Raw genomic sequence first — 25,103 nt, forward strand, 5'->3', positions numbered from 1 at the left:
AAAGGATCTCTGAACATCTATTCTTCCTGTTTTCTGCACATCTAATATTTCCAAGGACTCTCTAATGTTTCATAGTAATTCAAAAATTGCTTCCTCCCAGTCCAATTTTTAAAATCTTTGGATCGAAAAAGGCTTTTCCCCAGTGTAGGAAGGAATGACTCCAAACACACATAGAGGAACTGTTTCTTAGAAAATACAGGGAAAAGTATTACACTTAGTTCCAAATGTATGAGATTATCAGTTTAGAGAGAGGAAACCAAAGAGAAAGATCAGTCTACTTCTATTTGTAAGATTTTAGTCTCCTATTACAGAAAGTAATATTCCACATGAATACATGCTATTGCTATATGCTTAACACAGTGCGTAATGTAATATGCACTGAAGATACACTCCATGATAACATAATTCCCAACCACAAAGATGTAGGTGGACGTACAGTATATACTTGTATCATGTAGAAATACTAAATCAAGAATATCCACGTAACATGCAATAACATTAGGAAAGCAAACTGTACATAGTAACTTACAAAATCAAAGTCACCATCTTGGGGAACTTTCCAGTTATCAGGGAAAACATTCTTCGATATGTGGTAAGATTCATGTATATTCTGGTTGCAGTTTTCATGGGCCTTATTCTTGGAATCCTGTTTATCAAAGTAATCCATAAATGAAGGTCGCTGAGCCTGTGGTGATGTAGCATTTCCTGATTTGAAAATAAGAAAATTGTAGTTAAAATATAAAGAGAAACAATTCAAAGATCTCAAAGTGAGTTGTGCTGGCACAAAAGTTAAGTTGTCAACTTTTCCAACTATTAGAGAGGATTAGACACAAATTTGCTAAGAATAGCAGATAGGAAGAGAAAGTAATGCCTACCTTCTTGAAATGCCTTTAAAAAAAACCCTGCAATAATACACAAGAGAAGTGCACTGAAATCACTTAATTAGATGTTCATAAAATGTGTAAGGTTCACATTAAAGGATAATGTTTGACTTTCAGAATGTCACAGTCATTTTCAGAATTGCCTCATTACTACTTAGGCTGAATTTTGGAGGAAGATATATTAACAGAACTAATTCCCAACTGAAAAGCCACCTTCAAGGACTTACATTTTGAAATAAATAGATCAAAATTTATAATCCTAATACTACAATACTAGCAAGAGACATATTAAGAATCCCTGCCTTCAAACTAAAATTATAGGTATTAGAATAAAACAAACAAATCTCTGTTAATAAATGTATTAAGGGGGGATTACAGTAGTAGGGACATGGTGGCGCTGCGGGTTAAACCGCTGAGCTGCTGAGCTTGCCAATCGGAAGGTTGGCAGTTCGAATCCGCATGACAGGGTGAGCTCCCATTGCTAGGCCCAGCTCCTGCCAACCTAGCAGTTCGAAAACATGCAAATGTGAGTAGATTAATAGGTACTGCTTCAGCGGGCAGGTAACGGCGTTCCATTTAGTCATACCGGCCACATGACCACGGAAGTGTCTATGGACAAACACCGGCTCTTCAGCTTTGAAACAGAGATAAGCACCGCCCCGAGAGTCCGACACAACTGGACTTAATGTCAAGGAAAACCTTTACCTTTACCTTTTTACAGTATGCTTTACATGCCACAAATACTGTTGCACTTTTTTAGATATTAATTTAAACACATCTCAAAAAGCAAATCTGAGAATGATCTCTACTTGCAACTTATCCAAATATAGTATATTGCAGTGGGCTGGATGGACAAATTGTCAAACTTAGCATTAGGTTGATCCATGCATTCATGAATTGAAAGGGAAAACACAGCAATTTCTATGGAGCATTCACATTGCCTAGAGGTGACAGACTCATCCCTGGGGGAGCTGGGGGTGTTGACGACCAACAGGAAGCTCTGGCATGGGCTGGTCCATGAAGTCACGAAGAGTCAGAAGCGACTGAACGAATAAACAATAACAACATTCACATTGCAATCAGCCAAGGAAAAGGCATATCCAAGGTAAATGATGAAAAGCACAAGAGTTAAGAATTCTCGTCACTAGAAATCAAGGAAAGACTGTAGCCTTCAGACTCCACAAGAATACAGGAAGAGTTTTGGTGACTCCGAACAGTCACTCATGCCCTGGTTATCTCCCATATAGATTACTGTAATGCGCTCTACATGGAGCTACCCTTGAAAAATATCCGGAAGCTACAGCTGGTCCAGAATGCTGCTGCGTGGACAATCTTGGGTGCTCCAAGATTTGCACACATAACACCTTTGTTGCGTGAGCTCCACTGGGTCCCAGTTTGCTTCCGGGTCCAATTCAAGGTGTTGGTTATCACCTTTAAAGCCCTACATGGCATGGGACCAGGATATCTGAGGGACCGTCTCATCCCTATTACATTGACCCACCCCATCTGGTCATGCAGGTCATGTTACGGGCCCCCTCTATAAAAGAATTCCATCTAGCGGGGTCTCGGAAGCATGCCTTCTCTGCTGTAGCTCCCGCCCTTTGGAACATCCTTCCCCCAGAGGTGAGACAAGACCTGGTTTTGTAGGCAGGCTTGGAATGGGAGGGCAAATAATTATACCTGGGGATGGCTAGCGCCATGAAGTGATCCAGAGGGACCTACCACAGTGAAGGTCTGATTAAAATCTCTTCGCCATGTAGATTTTACTATATTTATATTTTTATTGTATTTTTAATTGTAACAGTTTTATATTTTAATCTTATTTTATTGTAAGCCACCCAGAGTCCCCCCGTTGGGGAGAGATAGGCGGTGAATAAATTTATAAATAAACAAACAAACAGAAAACTGAACTGGATCAGAACATAGGTATACTGTACAAATGTTTATGGGGAGCTCATAAGCAGGACAAAGGGGCAGCTGCATCTTTCATTCAAATGCCCTTTGCTCTTGTCTCAGCATTTCCATGCTTTCCAATCAGCTCTAAAGCCCGCTGCTTGGTAATTTGCTTGGAAAAGTCACCTTCTAGAACAATAAACTGTCTTCTATGCCTTTCCAACATCCTCTTCAGGGAATAGCTTAAAGAGAATGAGCAGCAGTAAAAAGTACTAGCAACCCTACAAAGATTAACTTGTGCAATATGCTTACAAGTTTTCTATTGGTTTTCTTTTTCATAGCTTACCTACTTTCATCCAAATTCTTGCCTTATTTATAGCACCAACTTTAATCTTCTTTTTCCTTCATACACTATTCATTTCCCAAAGACCAGTATCTTGCTTGGACTTTGAAGGGTAGGACTACTAGTCCCACTATATAGATTTGCCTTGAGTCTTTATTCTAAATTAACTTACTGACAATTTGCATCCCTATCATAGCTATCAAGATGCAGATTAAAAATAGATTGTATAATATAACCAAAAGATTATATGTACTTCTGAACTGCATGTTCTTACCTGTTCTCTGGAATGAATGTTTATTTATTTATTTATTTATTTTTAGGAAGAATCTAAAGAACTTCAGGAGAGCTGTCCTAGATAATACTAAAAGCAACATTCTATTCCATGTTGACAAATAGAATAAATTGAGAAATCTTTGAGCAGAATGTAAGCATGATCACATTCTTCAATTAACGTTCCCAAAAAACTGATCTTGAGAGGAATACTATTTCTGATGCTATTAATAATATGTAACCCAAGGCTACCATAACTGGACTGCAAAAATCCAGACAACTACTTGATACCAGAAAAAATCCAGACAACTACTTGATACCTTTTTGCTGCCATCTAGTGGTTATCTAGATTTTTACAGCCCAGATATGAAAACCCTAATACAGTATAGGCATTGTAGCTAGTAATTATCATTTACCTTATTTCTACCTTTGTCAGCGCTGCCTAAATGGATGGACTGTCATGAGTAAGGATGGCGAGCAGGGGGCTCCCATCCAGACTGTCAAGCGCATGCGTAGCACTGAGGAATTGGTCAGCCATTCAAAGAGACACAGATCGGGACCGCCTTAACCTTTGGGGTTTATATGTCTGGGTTTTCCCACGCTTCTTCAGTTTGTTAGGATTCCTGTTAAGTACTAGCAATAAATATTAGAGACCAGTTCCTTGTCTCAGCGTGTTTCCTGGCTGTTAGGACATGGACATTCATTATATTTTCTCAGAGTGAATTTTGCAGTTAACTATGCCCTGTGTGAAGAACCTTGCCTTTTTATCTGTGAATCTCCCAACGTTTAGCTTCACCAAATAATCCTTGGTTCAAGCATTATGGAGAGAGAAAAACTTTCCATCTTCTCAGCGCTATGCTTAATTCTATAAACCTCTTTCTCTTTATCCTCCATTTTTTTTCCTTTGCTAAACAGCCCCAAACACACACGCTGATCTAGCCACTTTATCATTTTGGTTGCCTTTTTTTGCATCTTCACAGCTATATAACACCCCTTCTTGACATGTGAACAGAATTATACACAGAATGCCAAGTGTATTTGCATTATTGATACTACAGAATTTAAAAAAGAAGCAGCAAGAGAACAAAGCATTGAAGAGAAATAATAACATATATTATGATGAGGAAGTGGAGAAGGGAGTCACTGTTTATGTGGAAAATGGTGTATGAGAAATAACAAATATATTTAGTAAAGATATGGCTTTCCAAATTAAAGCCTGACAAAATTGTTTAAATTCAAGAACAATCTAATCAAATTGGTCATCATAGAAAGTCCATCATGTCCATTTGATTTTTTTTCCATCTTCCATGTTTTATATTATCATATGTCCTCTCCAACCTGGGATATTTAATTTTCACTGTATTAGAAAGACCTCATTCCTGAAAATGTGTACAGGGCACAAAGTATTATTTATTGCTAAGTTGAATACAAAATGAAAGAGTAGAATGACAGACTTAGCTCTGTTCCAATTCTCAGCTTTATCTGAGTACAACTTCTATTTGCTGGAAGAAAAAAAATACTTCTACTGACCTTTTATCATAGTATTCAGGGGCCTAGTTGCCTATAAACAAATTTTTAAAAGAAGTATTACTGTGGCTTTTATTCTTGAGCAAGAAAAGAAAAAGTCATGGAGAATATATGCACAAAATCTGATGTCAAATATTTTTGCATTGCTAGGAGAAAAAGAAAATCCTCTCCCCTCAGCACAGAACCTTGCTATTTTATAATTATTAAATGTGCCACTCAACTATTAATAAAAAAGTAAACATGGCTTCAAGTCAAGCTCAGCACCTAGTAACTACATGGATACACTCGTGCAGTTTACTTGGCAAGAATGGTTTGCCATTTCTTTTGGGATCTTCTCAGTCTAGCCTGTAGCCCTGAAATTCCTCAATGGCCTTTCATATAAGTACTAATCAAGTACACAAAAAGCCAGCCATTATAAACCATATTCCAGGATCAGGCTGCCAGATCCACGTTGCAAGCCATTACAGCAGATGGTAGCAAAGAATTAGGAGTTTCCACATGTCTGCTGCCATCCAGTGGTCATCCAGATTATTTTGCAGCTCAGATGTGGCACCCTTATGCAAAGAGCCTGTGCAAAATTAAGTCAAGATATACATAGATCTTTGTCTTCAAAATATTACAAAACTTGGGAATAATTTCAGATGTCCTTTCTATATGTGCATTTTTTTCAGCTACGAACAATGCTACCAACTTGATTTTTAAAATGCCTTTCCAAAGTCTATTATACAATCAGATATAGTACTAAAGCAAATCTATGCTACCTGGGTACAAAAGGATGACTATATTTACAGGATGAACACATCTTTAGATTTATGATTTTAAAAATATCTTTTTGAAGTTCACTATACAATCAGATATAATACACTTGGGTAGTAAAAGATGAATATGTTTAAGTATATACAGGATGAACACATCTTCAGATTTATGAGTTATGATTTTCCATGATGATTGAAACTTACAATTGATGCAAAACATGGAGCCTGCAGGATTGTCTTTTTGCAATCTGTACATATACAGTAATTAAATAAAATCCTCATATTCAGAAGAAATACAACCTTCGGTATCAGAAGCTGAGACAAACAAGAGGAAAGGACTACTGTATTGTTTCCATGCCTTATTAGTAAGCTTCTGAAGGTTTTAGATTTATCTGTATTTGACATTTGCTAGATGGATCCTTAGAATGTGACCCAGAAGGTCCTTCTTATACCTCTGTATGAATAAGGTGTAAGGCAATAGAATGTATTGTATTCATAACGACATAGTATCACAGACATTTTCAATAAATGCACAAATCTACAGTGATTTATAGGGACGCGGTGGCGCTGCGGGTTAAACCGCTGAGCTGTCGATCGGAAGGTTGGCGGTTCGAAACCGCGCGGCGGGGTGAGCTCCCGTTGCTCGTCCCAGCTCCTGCTCACCTAGCAGTTCGAAAACATGCAAATGTGAGTAGATCAATAGGTACCGCTTCGGCGGGAAGGTAACGGCGTTCTGAGTCGTCATGCTGGCCACATGACCCGGAAGTGTCTATGACAACGCCGGCTCCAAGGCTTAGAAACGGAGATGAGCACCGCCCCCTAGAGTCAGACACGACTGGACTTTACGTCAAGGGAAACCTTTACCTTTACCTTACAGTGATTTATGGGATGGACAGAAAATCATTTTTTGCTTGAGGACCATATTTTCTCCTAACTAACCTGGGAACTCATATATATTAGTTTTTGGCAGGTTAAGCCAATAGGGGTGTAGGATCACATTCTGGCTAGAGCTGGTAAAAGTTATAATCCAAAATATGTGGACAAAAATAGGTTGCCTATCCCTGAACTATGGTTGTTCACTAATCTGTAGGCCACTGTTTCTGGTGGAGATCAAGAAGCTTAGGAAATTGGAAGTACAGAGATGAAAGGGTATTCATTTTGCAATTGAGATCAAAAGTTTAGGTTTCCAGTGGGAACATGGCAGTCTGAACAGCTGTGCTCGCAGGCTCCGCAAGCAGAACTGACAACACAGCAATTTTTGGGCTCAGGCAGGTTTTTCCTGAAGCCCAGGAGTGTTTCTCTGGAGGAAGGAAAATACTCAGAATTACCCCATCTGTCCTCAGGAAGGCTGCTTGCAGCCAGAAAATCGCAAACAGCGTTTGCAATTGACTGGTAAGAGCACCAGGAGGGTGGGACGTCACCATTTCCAAGCCGCACTGTAGCCTTAAAGGGACATTAAGACCGGCCACCCCATTTCTAAACCACCCAAGTTATCTTTCTTTTAAGTTTATGTACCCTAAGAGAGGCTTTCTACAGCAAGGAGAAACACGTTCTCTTGGTGCTTATTGTTATTTTTGTGATTAATTTCTTTTTTAAAAAATTCTTTTTAAGTTTTGGATTTTGCTTCCCATCCAAATATTAAGGAAGGTTGAGAGTACGTAATCATCACCCTGCTATTATTTCTGTACTAAATTTGAAGATTTTAGCATTTTCCTACAAGTTGAATCTGCTGTTTTGAACTTTCAGCTTTCTGTTGCTACTTTCCCTGGGGAACTGCCTGTTATCATACTTTGACTTCTGTAAACACGTTTTGGAATTTTTCTATTATCTCTCACTTTTGTTGGTTAAGTACCTAGTGGGTGTCATAATCTACTGCGTGAGACATGGAGGATTTCAAGCCGACTTTCTTGGATTTTCATCGAGACTTTAAATAGATTCTTTCTGATTCCTGTCAAGTTTTTATGCAAAGCGTTCAGGACAATGTAGAAAATATGAGATCTAAAATGTGTCATCTGGTTGGGGATGTCATGGAACAAATTGTAGAGTTTAACAATAGAAATGTTTCTTCTAATAGCAAGATCGGGGCTTCTATTGAAATGCTGGATGAAGATTGGATAGCCGAGTTGAAGAAATTAAAGGGACTGATCGAGTTGCAAGCCATAAGTGAAATTGAATTGCTAATGGAATGTTATGGAAAAGAAGGGGTTATTATGTATGGGAAGTTTTTTGCTGAGAAGTCGGAGTTCTTAAGGGGGGCAGTTGGGCTGTCTGATTTCTTTAGGAAAAAAGCTCTGTGTGTATTGTGGGGATATGTAAATGCTCTGGTTTATTTTGAAGTGGGGTAAGGGCTTATTAATATTTATCTGGATTGCTTCTAGGGCTGGTTTGACTTCATTCATCTTTAACAATTTGGATTAAGATCAATAAGGTATAACAATAAATGCTTGATTTTAGGCTTAATATGATTATTATAACTGTTGTATTATTAATTATAATGGCAGGCAATTTATATGCTTTTTAGTTTGATTTTTATTATAGTAGACAGAAATGTATAGAATAGTAGTAGGAAGGAAATAATTAATTAAATGTAATCTTTGGGGGAAGTTGATTATGAAGTTTATATATATACTCTGTGTGTGCATGTGTGTGTGTGTGTATTTCTTCTTTTTCTTTTAATATAGGGGATGGAGCAACTGTATTTAGTGATTTTTATAATGTGCCAATGGAATGATTTATAGAAATAACATGATTTTGGTTTAATATAGAGTAAGGGATTGATTATGGAAAAGTCATTGTATATCCTTGCTGTTAATAGTTGCAGGTCACCTCTTCTTGTAATTAAAAAAAAATTCTCTTGTGTTTTCACTTTTTTTTTAGTTTTTTCTTCTTGTAGTTTTTTGCTTTTTTGTAGTTTTTATCTTTGTCTTAAATCTAATAAAATTCTTATTAAAAAAAGAGATCAAAATTTTAATTTCCCACATTTCAGTATGCTTTTCTAGAAAACTGCATATCTGTGTTAATACACTGCCACCCAAAATAATTGAACTATTGTTCTTCTCTTACATTTGTTTTCCATAACATTGTCTTACGATTCTTTATAATACTCTTCCCTTACATGTTAATTAAATTAATTGAAGACTTTGGTAATCAATCTATTATTATTATTATTATTATATTTTATCTGCATCTATCTATCTCAAGACAGCGAACATAACTAATCTATTCACAAAATTTATAAAGCAAATAACTAGTTCAGCATCAAACACAAAATTTATAGATTGATATATTCTACTCAAATCATCACTCATTGATAGAACTCAAATCGTCACTCAATGATAGAAGATGTATCTAAAAATACATGTTTTGAAAAGGCTAAATTTTAAACCTTACCTAATTTTAATACCGTATATAAAACTTCATGAGTTTATTCTAACAGTTTGTATAGGAGCAATTTTATCATATGTGTATCCATCAGAGATATGGCAATATAACCATCAGGAAGAGTAAACATCATGCAATGCACACTTTGGGGAATGATCAGTTAAGTCAGGCCACCCATTTCCAGCTGAATTCCAGCAGTGTTCTGGTAAAATTGTTCCTCTCAGTTAATCAAAAGAGAAATGTGTTACAAGAAATTATTGCTTGATTCAGCACCTAAGGTCTTCTAATATTCTTTTAACATAATGTCAAGCAAATTCATTTAGGAAATTTCAATGAATAATTGAATATACTATATATTAGGGTAGTCTGAAGAAAAGCAGCATGAATAACAAGAAATAGAAGAAGAGTTGAATTAAATCAACTCAAGCAAAGAAAAGGTATCATTCAAGAACATTTTTACACATACATATAACTAAAATGTACTTAAAGCTATTCAACCATAATTTTTGGTTCTAAGATTATATGCATATTCAAATTTATCCAAAATGGCACCATATTTGAAGGATGTAGTGCATCTATGTATGCCTTTAAAATGCCCTTAATTCAAAACATTCTATAGTTCTAACATACATTATTTTTCCATTCATTCTACACTGAACTGTTGCATTACCAGCTTGAATAAAACACTAACATTTGAAAACATAGATTTCCATAGCATAGCATAAAGCATGCAGAAGAATGAGAACTCCAGAGATGGAAATTCAGGCATCTTGAACTGCCCTCCAGAAGAAATCTATGTATCTGAGCATTTTTTACGTTTGTCATTTTGTTTTGGTAGCTCAGGTGAACAAACTATTGGAAAGCAGTTGCCAGGGAAAATTTTAAAAATTCAAAATACAGATTAATTTCAATTTGCACAAACCACATGAATGTGGCTAGTAGCTACAGTGTATTAGCCCAGATGTATTGGTCTTAATTCTAACATTCATATAACTGAATAAAAATAGGTATTCACTGCTTACACTATTGGAAAAAAGCATTTAGAAAAACATTTAAACTGTTTCTTTTAAAAAGAAAAATGAAACATACTTTTCATGGTTCCATCTTCATCTTCTTCTTCATCATCATCATCACTGTTTATTACCATGGTTCCCAAGTCCAACTCTAGCATGGTGCTGTTATGTTCAATCATAGTTTGAGCACTATCACTCATTGTACTTGTGGCCCTCATTGTACCTGCATTCTCAGATGTGGTCTTCACCATGGTGTGGGAATCAAGCTCATCTTCATCCTGCAACCAAACATTGAAAAAAGAAATTACCTTCAAAAACACGCTGATCATGAGAACACTGTGACCTTCAACGATCTTCATCAGATGTTCAAGGACTTTCCCAAGTTGTCTCCTCCTTTCCTCAAAACAGCCACACAAAGCTTTCCATGGGTCACAGCTCCCCCAATGCTTTGGGGAGGAATGTATTGTTCATATGAAGATACTCTGCAACCCCTCCACATACATACACCTTTCAGTGTAATATACTGAAATAAGTTGTCTAAGTTTCTATCCCTTGTGATTTTTTGGTTTTGGTTTTTTCTTATGCTGATATTTTTAATCTTCTTGTAAGCTATGCGGAGTTGCTTGATGAGTGGGCAGTCTTAGAAATTGAAGAGGTAATATATTACTTTATATCACCTTTTTATATATACATACTGGTATAGAAATGTATACTGCTTAGCACAATATTTATGTATGTACTTATGGTACTTTGAAGTGCCTTTGGGTCATTTGACTCAACAGCATCTCTCAGAGTATCATGTTCACTGCGTCTAGATAAGGCAAACTGAGATAAGAGTTTCACATATAGCTGGGGCAATAAGGAATGTTAGTAATATTTTCATGAGGCTGGGCTGGAGGTGGCTAAAAAACATTGTTTTTCAAGCATGGCACCTATTCATCTAGGATCCCTCTAGAAGTTAAACTAGACCCCATAGTATTGGCTTTCTGGAAGCTAGCAAAGATTGAACTCTCCTGGAGGCTGTTTGCAATATGATCTCTCACAATCACCATTTGTTCCTTTCTATTCTATTTTTATTCTTATTGTTGGCTTTGGGGTTTTGTTTGGAGTTAGCCCTGATGTTATGAGAGCTATAAAGTAAATTGTTAATTGTTCTGTTTTTTCCCCTTTTCTTATAGTGGAGGTTTGATTATATACATATAGTTATGTATATAAAGGCAGTTGCTTTATTACATTTCATTTTGTTGTAAGCTGCTGGGAGTTTTAAAGGTTTGGCAACATACTAATGATAATAACAACAACAACAGAAAGTCAACTTTTTCCCTCCAAAAAAGAATTTTATTTTTGGATTGGGCCATTTTTAGCCATGCCTACTAAAATCACTTAAAATCAATTAATACTTGCTAGTATGAAACTATTCTCTCATTTATTTTAATCGATCAAAACTAAGCCTGGGTCAGTCTGTGCTCATTTTATTGCCTGCTCTACCATGTTAATCCATAATATCCTTGGAAGCTTTCTTTAGTAACACCAAAGCATACTATTTCTACAAAGCCATAACAAAACGTTACAAAAAATTTGGAAAAGGTACCATAAAAGAAAAATTATAAACACAGAAAACTGATATACAAATCTGTTTTAAATCACATTATGGGGCAATCAATGTGATTCTATTTATTAGCGCTCCAAGGTCTCAGACAACTATATTTCCCAGTTCTACTGCTTAAGGATTTTTTTAACCAAATACTATTAAGAACTGAATCTGGTACTTTCTTCGTGTAAATTACGTATTCCAACACTGAGCTATGCTTTTTTTGCTAGGAAATAGCCATAAAACTTCAGTGGACATGTATTCAGTAAATCTACAACTAAATATTTTTTCTTCCAAAATCCATCTCAACTGGCAAGCCGACTTCTCTCATTTGAATACAAAGGGTTTGTTAAAGTCATGATAAAAGGAGCAAGAAGAAAACCTGTTGATGCTTTGTAGAAAAGTATCTGCTGAGCAGATGCTCCAGGACTTTGGAGCAGAGTTAATTCCAGCAAAGAATACAAAAGCATTCCCAATCAGTGGCAGTAATGTGCCAGGAATGTAAAACAGAGAACTGATGATAATCCAGTTCATGAATCATAAAACCCATATGGAATAGAAGCATTTGAAAACATTATTAGGAAATCCTACTCCCTTTCTGAAGTCAGATGTGGAGGATGTGCACAATATCCAAGCTATTTAAGGACTAACATGCTGTTCTATGCCTCAAGTCCTTTTATAAGGGCACATTCTACTACCCACAAAAAACATCAGAATGTAAAAGAGCTGCTTCTTGATTGTATAAAAGCTTTCAATTAAGTGTCTAATTTTAGGTGACTCAAATAAAAAGAAAATTCTTGACTTCAGCTTGCTTTGGGGGCCAAATGAGATCAGCCAAATAAGCTTCCAAAACCTATTCTAACGTCAGCAAGTTTACAAAATGGCCCTACATGTTTCAATAACAGGAAAAAACCAAATCTCACTAATGAACGCCATGCATCCCCTCATGCAAAACATTCTTGAGTTCTCGGGGGCAAAGAGGAATCATCTTATGAAGCACTATGTCAGATGATACCCGTGGAATGTTAAAAAGTATCGTTTATGAGGATAAGACAACTCCTGCTTAAAAATACGATACTGGCCTTTTATGGATTTTTTTTCCCCCTCTTTAACACTGTTCTTCTTCTTAAGCCTTGCTTTTCTTCTTCTTTTTCCCTATCCTATTAAGAGATAAATATTCCTTTTATTTTCATACACTGAATTATATCCAGTGATAACTTTGCAGGGGCAGAAAACATACCTATGCAAGATACTTCTTTCAAGACATTCCTACATAATGCAACCAACTACTTCCAAAGAGTCGTTTCCAAGCACGGGGTTGAGCACTACTTGAACAGTATGTTTTGTTGGTCAGAGCACTTCAAAATAAGCAAACTAGAGTAGCAAAAACTAGGTGCTTTATTTCACATGAGCAGAAGAGTTTTCTATGCAAAGTTTCAATTGGATGCAATCCAATATATAATCCAACTCCCTTGGAGAGGAGTCATACAATTACTGCCTTTTTAAATAAATGATAAACCAAGTACCACATAATTAATGGTGCTTCTTTTAAAACAGGCAACTAGAACTGCAATTCTATGGATGAGATATTTAAAAAGCAGTTAAATTTCAATAGATACACACAGATTTGGTGTCTGCGTATGTGTGCACATGTGTGTATGTATGTATACACACAACACACACACACACACTTATTAGCTGAAACACCTCATTTTTCAAACTGAAGAAATACTGAGAACATTTTACCTCATTCATATTTATAGCTATTTAATTAACGTAATTTAAAACTCTGAATGAAAATCCCACCTGTACAAAATATTTTCACTGACAAAATAGTCAGCTTCTTTAAAAAATCTGTTTTTTAATGAATGGAAGATAAGATCTCTAGCTTATTTATAATATAATGTTGGTTGCATGTAATCTTAAAACTCTTTTCTGAAGCTACATCAACAATTTATTTCTTTTTGAGGGTCAGTCACTGACCCCCAAATGTCAATCAATTTGAATTCACTTACCATAATTCGAACTTTAGTAGTTAATTGACAAACCATTTCCATTCCCTCAGTAAAATAAAATAAATAAAATAATTTTATTATTTAGATGTTCAAAATTGTCATTTTAGACTTCAGCTGTTTAAAGTCAAGAAGACATGGTTTACATATTTTTGAGTTAATTCAAATACTTTATACATTTCTTGTTTTTTTGCTAATATTTTCTGCCTTCAATTTAATTCTATTCTAGAATAAAAAGTCATGATTTTTCTATTTTTGCTGTTTCTCTTCTGAACGGTTTTTTATCCACATTTTCTGTTCATTCTCTTTTCTAATCTTCACCATCTTTTCCAAAATTCATTGCATGTCACCTTCTATCTCTATGGGACTTTTTCTAAAGAGAATGGAAATTCTTATTTCTTTTACTTATTTCATAAAAAGTCATATTTAAATATGTCAAATTATCATAAATGATTATTTATTTTGCATAATTGGAATTTATTCAATGGTACAATTCTATTGTACATTTCAACAAGAAATGAAGAAATGGATCAAAATTCAAAATACTTCCTCCATTCACAGAAGTTTTAATAAAAGTCTTGGCATGAATTTGTTCTGATGGCTGACTAGAGGTAGATTATAATAAGGTTTACTACCAAACTTATTTTTCCTATCTTGTTTCCTACATAGCAGAGCAGTCTGAATTGTGAGATTGTGGGAATCTTCCACTAATTTGCAGGGAATATCTTAAAGCACACCATTAATATACTTCTTAAAGTTCAAATAAACTAATTTAGAGATAGAATTGCATTGAATTATTTTTTATTAACAACTGCAGTATCTTAATTTTTTTCTCAAAGTGTGTTTCACTATATATACAATAGATTAAATTCTAAGTTTTTGCTGGGTAAATGAAAGGAGCTTCTGTTTACTAAAGAATATTGCTCACATGAGTACAAACCACCTTTTTCATTTTGGAGCAATACCTTAAGAGTTAGGTCTATGCCAATTAATTCAGTAATTATTTCTGACTCTGCAAATGCTATTTAACATTTAGGAAGTTTAATGGATTATATTCAATAAGCCTCTTCAGAACATACCAATCTCCAATTTTATGTTTTTTGTAAACCTCTCAGATAATTCAAAAGTCACCAAAACAAAATATCAAATAAAATAAGCAATAACATTTCACCATTTATTTACCAAGCAGACACTTGTATCCTGAACTGATATAATTGTTCTCAAGGAAGGCCTTAGCCAAGAAAAAATGTACTTGAAAGTTCTTAATCCACGCAAAATATTTAACATATATTTCTGATCCATGTCAAGATAGACTGTAGGACCCACATTAGAGTATTGGGACCATTACTGTAAAGTTCTGAAATTATACATTTTTTATGGAGAAGTAAGCTTTGTTAATAGGTCACCCAAGAATTAGCATTTTCAAGCCTATTTTAATTCCCTCAAGTAAAGTAGTAATAGGAGGATTTTCCCAAGCCATTCTGAAAAATCAGTAATACTGCTGCCAGTAGCAACAAAACTGTGGGCACTCTGAAAGACCACAAGTAAATATGTTCTCTCTTTGGAGCCCAAAATGCCTTTCCCATTTAATGTACTGTTGAGTATGCAAAATAATACTCTTCTTTCCCTTCCTCTCTGAAAGAAACACTACAAGCACATCACTAAGAAATAGTAGCTGAGTTATGAAAATATTCAGAGGAGTAATAGGTTGCTTGCTAAAACAAAGTTTTATTTTATATGTGTATGAGTATATGACGATTCAGTGGGTGCTTTTAAATGGCAAGACAGCAAATGGCAACCCAGATTACTACGAATGAAACATATTTATATTACACCTACCTTTAGTGATGGACAGCAGATAGCATAATCTATGTACCATTTGTCTCAAATGTTACAGTAATGTATAATCTTTATTATCATATCCACCTGCTAAATCTTCTGATTATCTACAGATCCAAAATCGCATTTAAAAAGAAATAGTGTTCCTATAATAAACTTGAGTGTTTATCCTTAATGATATTCTTTATGACACTTGTGCATATTGTGCTTGTGCAAAACGAGATGTTTCATTTTCTTTTCCAGATCCACTCACTGAAGCTGAGAGGCAGAACCAGATGCTTGCAAGGGAACTGAGGCTGATTCAACGTCTCCTGAGAACGTCTTAGCATGTGTGTGCCTGTCCAGAAAAGAGTTTCATTGGAATAGCAGAGGTAAGTATCCACACATATGTCCAGAAGATCTCAGGGGTGACCAGAAGTTCACTTGCACAAATCTTCAAGTGATTGCAATCATGACTGCTTCAAAAGATATTTTGCACATTAGCAAAATACTTCGTTTAAAGATCTGCAGAGGCTACACTTTGCACATTCTATAAATAATTTTGTAGTTCCAATACATTTATTTAAAAATATTATATATCATGATAGAATGAATTAAAGAATTCCCTCATTCAATCAAATACTCCCCAATACATGCAGTGAAATTATATATGGAAGATACTAAAAAGCTCTCCTCTGAGGAAAAAATAATAAAATACGGTTGTCAGGATGCCAAGCATAAATGACTGCTAAAATCTCTTTATTTGAGGATGTTAGATACAAGATCTGGTGTTTTAAACAGTTATCTATCTATCTATCTATCTCATCACATTAACTTTTTCCTTCCATTGTTTTGAAAGAAGTTATCTTAATTCGATTAAGACTTCTAAAGCTGGAAAACTGTGGCTCAGTCTCTTGGCCTACAGCATATGCATGTAACTTCCAGCCCAGGAGCTAAATGTGTCCTGTTGATCAGCTGCAGCCTCTTATATCTTCCGCCATCTGCCTTATCCTGCCATCAGCTCTCTCTCTATATGGGAGAAGTATTACAAGAGAATAGGTATACTTCACGTCTGTCATTTATTTAATCCATTTTAAAGCTACAGATCAATTGCAATATGAAGGTTATGATCACTATCAGTATTATTTCTGTGTGGGTACCTGGACTAAAACTTTTTAAAAATAGTATTTATATTTAATAATTTTTATTCCCACCCACCTTTAATGTTTTAAAATGGCCCCTTTTACTGTTCAGTCCCCAACATGACACTCAAAGAACAGGGATGCGTAACTGCAATCAAATACAAGTTGCATACCCTTGACCTAAAGGGTATCTCACTTGTTTAGTATCTTCTTTACGTCTTTTAACATCTACTTGGGGGCAGCGGGGTAGACGTCTGATTTACAGGTTTTCTTAAGAAGTGTTTACAGCCAACACAATATTTCTTTTCTAACCAGTTGGGAAGTCCTCAACCACTGTCTAGACATTGGAAAGAACTGTATGCAGGTAGCAGCATCCACAGGGAGATTATATGCAGTGTCTGATGATAGCAGTGTTACAAGGTAAGCCCTTCCCCTTTTGTACATGCATTGTGACATCACACATGTCCCAAAGGAGGCGAACTTGGTGATGAAAGCAGCAGAAGCCTGCAGGCACCCATATACTCAGGTAAGAATCTAAAGCTCAGTCCAAACGAAAATGAAGTATTGCTGGTAAACTGACACCAGGCCTGGTCTTATAAACTATTTCCTTCTTTTGGAAGGAGGTTAATAGTTTGCTTACTTCTGGCTTGAACACTGGTCCAGAAGGTCAGATAACAGTAGTAGTTAGGACCACCATCTCTCAGTTTTCATTACAGGTAGTCCTCACTTAGTGACAATTGGGGCCAGCAACTCCATCACTCAGCACCATGGTCGTTAAGTGGAAAATCATGTGACCACAGCAGACTTATGTCATTCCCATTCAATCATTAAGCAAATCACTGCGGTCATTAAGTGAGACATCATGTGACCACAACTTGCGATACTACTTCAGCATTCCCCATTAACTTTGCTTGTCAGAAGCCAATGGGGAAGCATGCAAATGGCAATCACCTGACCACGGGACGCTGTACTGGTTGTAACTGTGTGCTGGTTGTAAATGTGTGCTGGTTGTAAGCACCTGAAAGGGGTTCATGTGACTGGGACACTGCAACAGTCGTAAATGTGAGGATTGGTCACAATGCTTTTTTAAAACACTGTTGTAACTTTGAATGGTTGCTAAACGAGGTAGTGGGTAAGCAAGGACTACCTGTAATACACCAGCTGTACTTCTTCATAGAGAAGGTATGATCCATGCCTTTGCTGACTCCCATGTGCAATACTGCACTGCACTCCATGAGGAAATTGTGCTTGAAGAGGGCTTGGAGACTGAAACCAGTGAAAAAATGGAGAGAGGGGCAAGCACTTTCTATTTTTCACTAACTGCACTGGTTTCCAATTTGCTTCCAGGGGCAAATAAAAACATTACTTCTTTCTAACTAAACTTAAAAGAGTGTTTAGCTACAGTATCTTAAACTTCATGAACCCTGCTATATGGCTAACATCAAAAGGGAAAATCTGTTAGGAGAAACACAGCACAGAAATTATTCTGTGGAATCATCCCAACTATGAAACCATCTCTTTATGGAATAAGATTGGCTTCATCTTTGTTTAGTTTTAAGTGGTCTATTAAATTTTGTTGTTATGTGGGGCTCTTTAAAAAATCTGAAATTTCTCAATTTTAAAAATGATGGTTTTTCTCGTTCTTAATTTATTTGATATATAGAGAAAGAGATAGAGACAGAGATAGAGATAGAGAGACAGAAAGATATAGTTTTTAAGTTACATTTTTCATTGCAATTCATTTTCTAGGGTACCATTTCTACCAAGTACATTTTATTAGAACAGAGCAAGCCTTTTTCTAACAACTCTCAGAAAAAGTTAAGTATTTCTGCATACCTTGCCAACAAAAGGATGATTTTCTCGGATAAAACTAGTAAAGAATTTGAGATACATCTGGAACCTGGCAATTATGAAAACTGAGAGAAAGTGTACACTAGAGGGCAGCAAAGACAATTGAGTAAGTTGGAATGTTCAACTTTTGAAACTTGTACCATATAAAAACAAAATCATACTTTGTACAACACAAATCAGTCTTCAAAAAATAATGCAAACACAGTTACTGCAGCATTTCAATAAACTACTTTAGTAGCCATATGAATATATAGGATAGAAATGAGCACAGTGTGGAAGACAAAAAGAACTAAACCAGTGACTCTAAAAGGATCTAATTATTGGCTATTTGAGTAACACATACATTATTTCAACTGATTCCAATAAAACAACACTAAAGCCCATGTAATGCTAAAGCTACTTTACATTTTACATGCATTTCTATTGTCACAGAGGAGTAAACTTAATTTGTTCAAGTTCTCTCATTTTTAACTCCATTTTTTAAAACAATAAATACTGTTTGCTATCTAGGGACAAACAGTTGTAGGAACCACAAGCATGGGAGAAAGCATATTATACTGAAAAGATCACTGTAATTTTTCCTTTCTTGTCAAATATTATAAAAAAATGTGCTAACTGAATTTACTGATTTGAAGTGTTTTAAGTAATATTCTGATAATTTACATGGAAATAATTTATACTGTCCGGTAAAAGTTGATTATTATTCATTTCTTAAATGATCCATAGAAATAAATATTTTGACATGTTTTTTGGAGGCTGCCAGGCAACAAATTCCTTTACATTTCCATAATACAGCTGCCCGACCTCAGAATCAAATCTGCATCATACTTCAAAAATGCATAAAAGAGATTTTTAGTAATGTGTTTAATAAAGCTTAAACTAACATTTAAACATTGATATTGACCTTCTGTAGGCTACTCAGCTTGCACTTTCTGAGTAATTTTTAAAAATCTATAAAATTACCACAACACCTATCAAAACATATCAATTTGCCAGAACATATCCTCATCAGACAAGTTATTTCAGTAACATGCCTAAACTTAGCTGTAAGTTTTTTGTGGCTGTATTCAGCTTAGCTTTAAAAAGGGGAGAAACTGGTACTTGATTGTGAGAGTTACAAACCCTACAAGTACCTCATTCAAGTTTTCAAAAATACAATTTTTTTAACTACTATAGCCATTTTCCTTTAATAAACATCTATACTTCAAAAATAGCTTAGAAGAATCGCTTTGGATTCCATGTAAGTACATAACTAAACAGGAGGAAGAGGAGGAGAGGAGCCCTACTCCCAGTGACTCTGGGCAATTTATAAATGATTTAAAACATGAAAAACAAGGCAGTAAAAAAAAAGGGTGGGAAAGACAAAAGATGACAAAATAACAAATCGGGTGGAAACGAAAGAAAACAACCTAGGAGGCTTCAGTCATCCTTAGCAAAGGCCTAGGTGAAATGCCAAGTCTTCATGCCCCTTTGAAACACCAGCAGGGTGGGGATCATTCGGAACTCAGGGGGAACCTCATTCCAGACAGCAGGCACAGCAACAGAGACGATGTGCTTCTGGGGTACCAAGAGATGGCATTGCTTAATTGAAGGAACCCAGAGCCTGTCAACCCTGCCAGATTGAATTGGCCAGACAGATACTATGGGAGATAGACAGTCCCTCAAGTTACCAGGCCCTATGCCATGTTTAAGAATCTTTAAGAGTCACTTAATGTCATGAGTACTGATGGCGAGCTGGAAGGGGCCTCTATCCAGGGGGGAAAACGCATGCGTAGTACTGAGGAATTAAGCAGCCATTCAAAGAGACACAGATCAGACCCGCCTTCTTTTGGGGTTTATCTGTCTGGGTTTTTCCCACACTTCTTCAGTTTGTTAGGATTCTGTTTTATGTAGCAGTAATAAACACTAGAGACCTACTCCTCGTCTCAGCGTGATTTCTGACTGTTAGGACACTTAGACTCTTAAACTCTTAAACACTTAAACTCTCAGACTTTAAGAGTCACTTTAATTAATCCACTCCTTAAATCAAGAGCATCTCTTTTGAGACACACACAGAAGCCTGCTTTAATTAGTAACAGAGAGGTGCTGTGTTTTCATGAAGTCCAAAACACAGTAGGAAACCTATCCTAACTTTATTTACAAGTTCAAAATTAATATGAAACTTATGAGTCTTTTTCTTATACCTGTGCCTCTAAAAGTATTTAAATCAGAACTAGTTCTAATAACTGCCTAACCAGTTTGTAAAAGTTACATCCTCTTGTCTCTGCTCCTTCTACTATGTCTAGTAAGAGAGACTGCAAAAGTATTTTTTCTTTTCTCAATACATGCAGTCTAACATAATGCCATGCCTTTCACCTTTGATAATTACACTGCCATTCATATTATTGAAAAATCTTTGTCAGGCAGAAGGGAGGGTTGTTAGTGCTCTGTATGCAAATAGCAAAACCAAACTAATTTTCTAATGCAAGTATTTTGAGTCACATCTAGTAAATTAGCACCTCATCATAAAACACATAGCACAAACACCCTGGTTAAGCCACCAGATGTAAATTGCTGCTATACTCCATTAGACCTAACACATATTCAACCTGACGTTTGTCTTTGACAATGCTATTTTTTTCCTAACATGTCCCTAACAACTGTTCCACTATTGTATTTTAAAATAAAAGCCAAAAATGAGAAAGAACAGACACAAAATCAGCCACATTAGAATTATTAAAATTTCTGAATAGTCACTAAAAGATTGTATGCTTTTCTTTATTGTAATTTTTCCTAAAAATTCTATTCCTAATGTACTCAAAGGGTTTATCTTTGAAACCAAGGAAGGAATGCAACCTTCTCCCTTAGTATTTTATGAAAGATTCACGTGAAGCCCTGAAAAACTGCTTCCAATCATGACTGAGCTAGATGGATGACTATTATGGGAACAGAACTGCATAATTTGACATGTGGAAAGTACAAAGTGCACATGGCAAAACAGCCATATTTAGAGAGCGGGCACGTTGGATCTTTGCATCCATTCAAATTATTTTCTTCTTAGAAGATGCTCCCATAGAAGATATTTATTTTCCCTTAAGTTCAAAGATCAGCTAAGATATTGGTAACAATAATTTTTAAAAAGGAAGTGAACTTAATTGTTCATGTGCTATTCAAACAACATATACATACCAATTTTTTTTAAAGAACCAAGAAAACATTTTTGTCACAAACTGCTTTTTGAACTGGGGATTATCAAGGAGGAAGGAAACTCAGAAAAATTAAAGAGAAGGCACCCCTCTTGATCAAAACCATATTACTTAAATATATAGATTATTTAACAGGCCAAAAGTAATTTGAAAACTTAATTAAATTTTCACACACCGAGTTTTCATCTTCTTCTTCTAGCTCCCTCTGCTGTTCTTCATGCTTTTTGGTCTTAATTTCCATAGCTTCAGTAATCAGGTCTCTCAGAATTGAGACTTGCTTGGCATTTTTAATAAAAGGATGCTAGAAAATAAACCCACACGGTTATACAACATGGAGCCTACAATCTGTACTAACAATATAAATAAAGTAACATGTTAGAACAACATGCCAATCAACTTCACAGACCAGCACATGAGAGAGCATTTCCCTTTGGACAGCAATTAAAATCTGGAATAAGAGAGCGTATGATCTGTTTAACTGCTTTACAACTAAATAGGATTTTCCTTTTTGTTTGTTTAGGTAAACAGCAACCATGAGAAGAATGTTACAACAAAACACAACTGCTTTACAGTTAAGGATATAATTGTCCAAAGGAAATGTGAATTAAGTGGTAAATAAACGAAGAGAAGATAGCCTGACAGAGAAAAACAAACTTTGTAATGCATTCGGTTATATCACTTTAATTCATTTTAACAAGCTGACAATGCGAATTAGCAGTCATAAGCAGAGCAGCCACTATAGCATGAGAAATCTGTATTCTGACAGAATACAAATCACTGAGTCATTGGCAATGATGAAATATAAATGAAGCAAAATTAAAATCATCAGGATGGGCAGTTGAAATTCAGCAAAAACATATCTATTTAAAGACAGCTTACACTCCTGTTTAAAAACTTCCATGCATCCTCTGTCAGTACTGTGAATTTGGAACTTATTAGAACATATCCCTAGGAAGCACAGTCAGCGGTGAAGGATGTTGGGAATTGAAGTTCAGCAACATCTGGAGTTTCACTGGATGTCTACTGTGAAAATCATTACTCATTTCCTGAGCATAACATAGATACCTTCCCATAAGACTGTGCAAGAGTTCCAGGGATACCAGCTTCTTTTCAGTTGTGGATATGAAATATGGAAAGTGGCATTTTTCTCTCATATTATATAGCCAATGCTGTTGTGATTGCCCAGTCAAATGTTGCTGTGTATTACAGGCCATGACATCAGTTAGGAAAAATGAACTTGCCCAAATTTAAACAACAGTAAATTATGCCCTTCTTCTTCCTGTACTGTCCACAGACTCTGCTTTTCTTTTTCTAAATCTTCTTTGTTGATTTTCCACTCAATGCAAACATCCAGATTCATCTATATAACAAAAAACTGGTATTCTTCTGTAACATATTTGCCACCAGTGCTATAGTGGGCAAAAAAAAATCACAAAAATAATGAGGGCACTTTTGAAGTCACTTCTCTTGACTTTCACAAAAGAACCAAAATTATAGTGCAAATCCTTAAAAGGATTATAATGAAAAAAAACATAAAGGTAAAAATTTAGCACCAAGAACAAACATCAGAGTCTACTTTGCAATATATATAATTTAATATTTAAAGAATGGAAATATACACAAACAAGAAAGGGGGACTCAAGCAGAAGAGAAGGATGAAAAGAAGAACCAATGAGAAGGATGAAACTGGTCAGACAATTCATATCCAAGTGTGTTGGCTAGTGAAAGGTATTCAGGAAATTACTGCTTGGAGCAGGAATACTGACTGCAGAGACAGTGTTATTCCAAAGGTCGCATGTTCAAAACAAACAGCAGTTTGAATACCAAATATGTGGAAAACTCATTGCAAATCAAAAGGATTCCTCAGATCTGCTTTTCTTTTTTTTTAAATAATTTTTATTAGAAGTTTTACAGAGAACATAAAAACTAACATTCTTTTTTTCTCTCTCTTTCTTTGCTTCTCAGATCTACTTTTCTGAAGGAATCAGCCACTTGCTAAAGAGACCTCCCTTTTCTTGCTTACCAAGCAGTTCCAGAAACAAAGTACAGTGAACCCCTGTCACTTGCTGTGGATACGCTTCTGAATCTTCTGTCAGCTATTAAGTGGAGAAAAAGTAATTCAATGGGGGCACACGGAGATTTTCATCTCACTGAGCAGATATTCAAGCTCTCCCGGGCTGACAGCTTCTTGGAAAAAACTAGCTGCATACTGACCTGCAGAAGGTGGGTTGCAGTGGCTCTCTGCTCTGGATTCTTCACTAAACATTTTTTCACAAAGTCAGTGAATTCATCAGACCAAAGCTCCGGCTTCCGGAATGTTGGAGGGGGATTTGTAGGAATCATAAATATTGCCTGGGGGGAAGGGGGTGACAAAAATAAATAAATAAGAATGTCACTATTACAGTAAAACAAGTAAGAAGTGCTTCAGTACCAAGCTTCCACTACCACATTCAGTACAATAAGTAATGCGACTAAGATCTCACTGGAATTGTGGAAAAGGTGATAATTCCATTTTCTGCAAATGGAAAAAAAGCATCCATTAATACATCAGAATTACATTTTATGTCATACTGTTTCTCCAAGTCAGTTCAAATATTCTAATACTTATCTTTTGTGAATACATCACAGAAACTATTTTTACCTTCAGAAAAAGCTGGCAACAAATAAAGTTGTCCATCATGTGTAAAAAGATTAACCACTGCTATAATGATTTTCTTTATGGTGATACAAGAGGATATCCTGATTTCAGCAAAAAATGATACAATAAATTTATTCTCTTTAGAGGTCATACCACCAAATTAATTCTTTACTTGTCTAAATGAATGTTAAAGAATGCTGAAGATATACATTTGCTTCTGTCCTTGACAATTATCAGCTTTGGACTTTGATTTAGTAAATTACCACATTATCTTCAACTTAACAAAGCAAATTTGTAGTAGCTTTCAGAAATCTGTAAGAAAAAATTTGTGTTAACTACTGTTTTTATAGCATCATCATCACAAAATAAACTTGGTCTATATAATAATTAACACTGATCTATGACACGCTGACTCAGTATAAATTTTGCTACATAAGCCACTATATACACATATATTAGAAAAGGTTGCAGCCTTTCAGGACTTCCGGTGGGGACAATGGCAGCTTGAGCTGTTTTTTTCCGTTGTCTATGGACTAACCTGTCAAAGTGGCTTTTTTTCTTGGGCTCAGGCAGGCTTCCTTGGAGCCCAGAAGTGTTCTCTGGATTAAGGAGAACCCCAGGAATCACCTTATGTGTTCTCCAGATGGCTGGTCACAGCCAGAAGACTGCAAAATGGTGTTTCACAATCGACTGGTAAGGAGGCAGGCCGTCGTCTTCTTCCCAAGCCACTCTGAAGCCATAACGGACCTTAAAACTGTCCACCCCATTTATACAGCACTAAGGTTTTCTTGTTTGGATTTTAC

The 25,103-nt window shown here is 35.7% G+C and overlaps 1 protein-coding gene across 2 annotated transcripts in view; it reads right to left on the bottom strand.

Annotated features, from left to right (window-relative positions):
* Positions 1-25,103, bottom strand: part of STK3 (serine/threonine kinase 3) — a 151,037-nt gene that overhangs the window by 62,238 nt on the left and 63,696 nt on the right. For both annotated transcript variants that reach the window (XM_063299543.1, XM_063299544.1), the window contains exons 7-10: positions 23,877-24,014; positions 21,838-21,963; positions 10,140-10,341; positions 530-705 (exon numbers count right to left, since the gene is read on the bottom strand). In XM_063299543.1, the coding sequence (XP_063155613.1) occupies positions 530-705; positions 10,140-10,341; positions 21,838-21,963; positions 23,877-24,014 (642 nt within the window). The remainder of the gene's footprint in view (positions 1-529; positions 706-10,139; positions 10,342-21,837; positions 21,964-23,876; positions 24,015-25,103) is intronic.

This window comes from Candoia aspera, chromosome 3, assembly GCF_035149785.1.
Source record: "Candoia aspera isolate rCanAsp1 chromosome 3, rCanAsp1.hap2, whole genome shotgun sequence".
Classification (NCBI taxonomy): Eukaryota; Metazoa; Chordata; class Lepidosauria; order Squamata; family Boidae; genus Candoia; species Candoia aspera.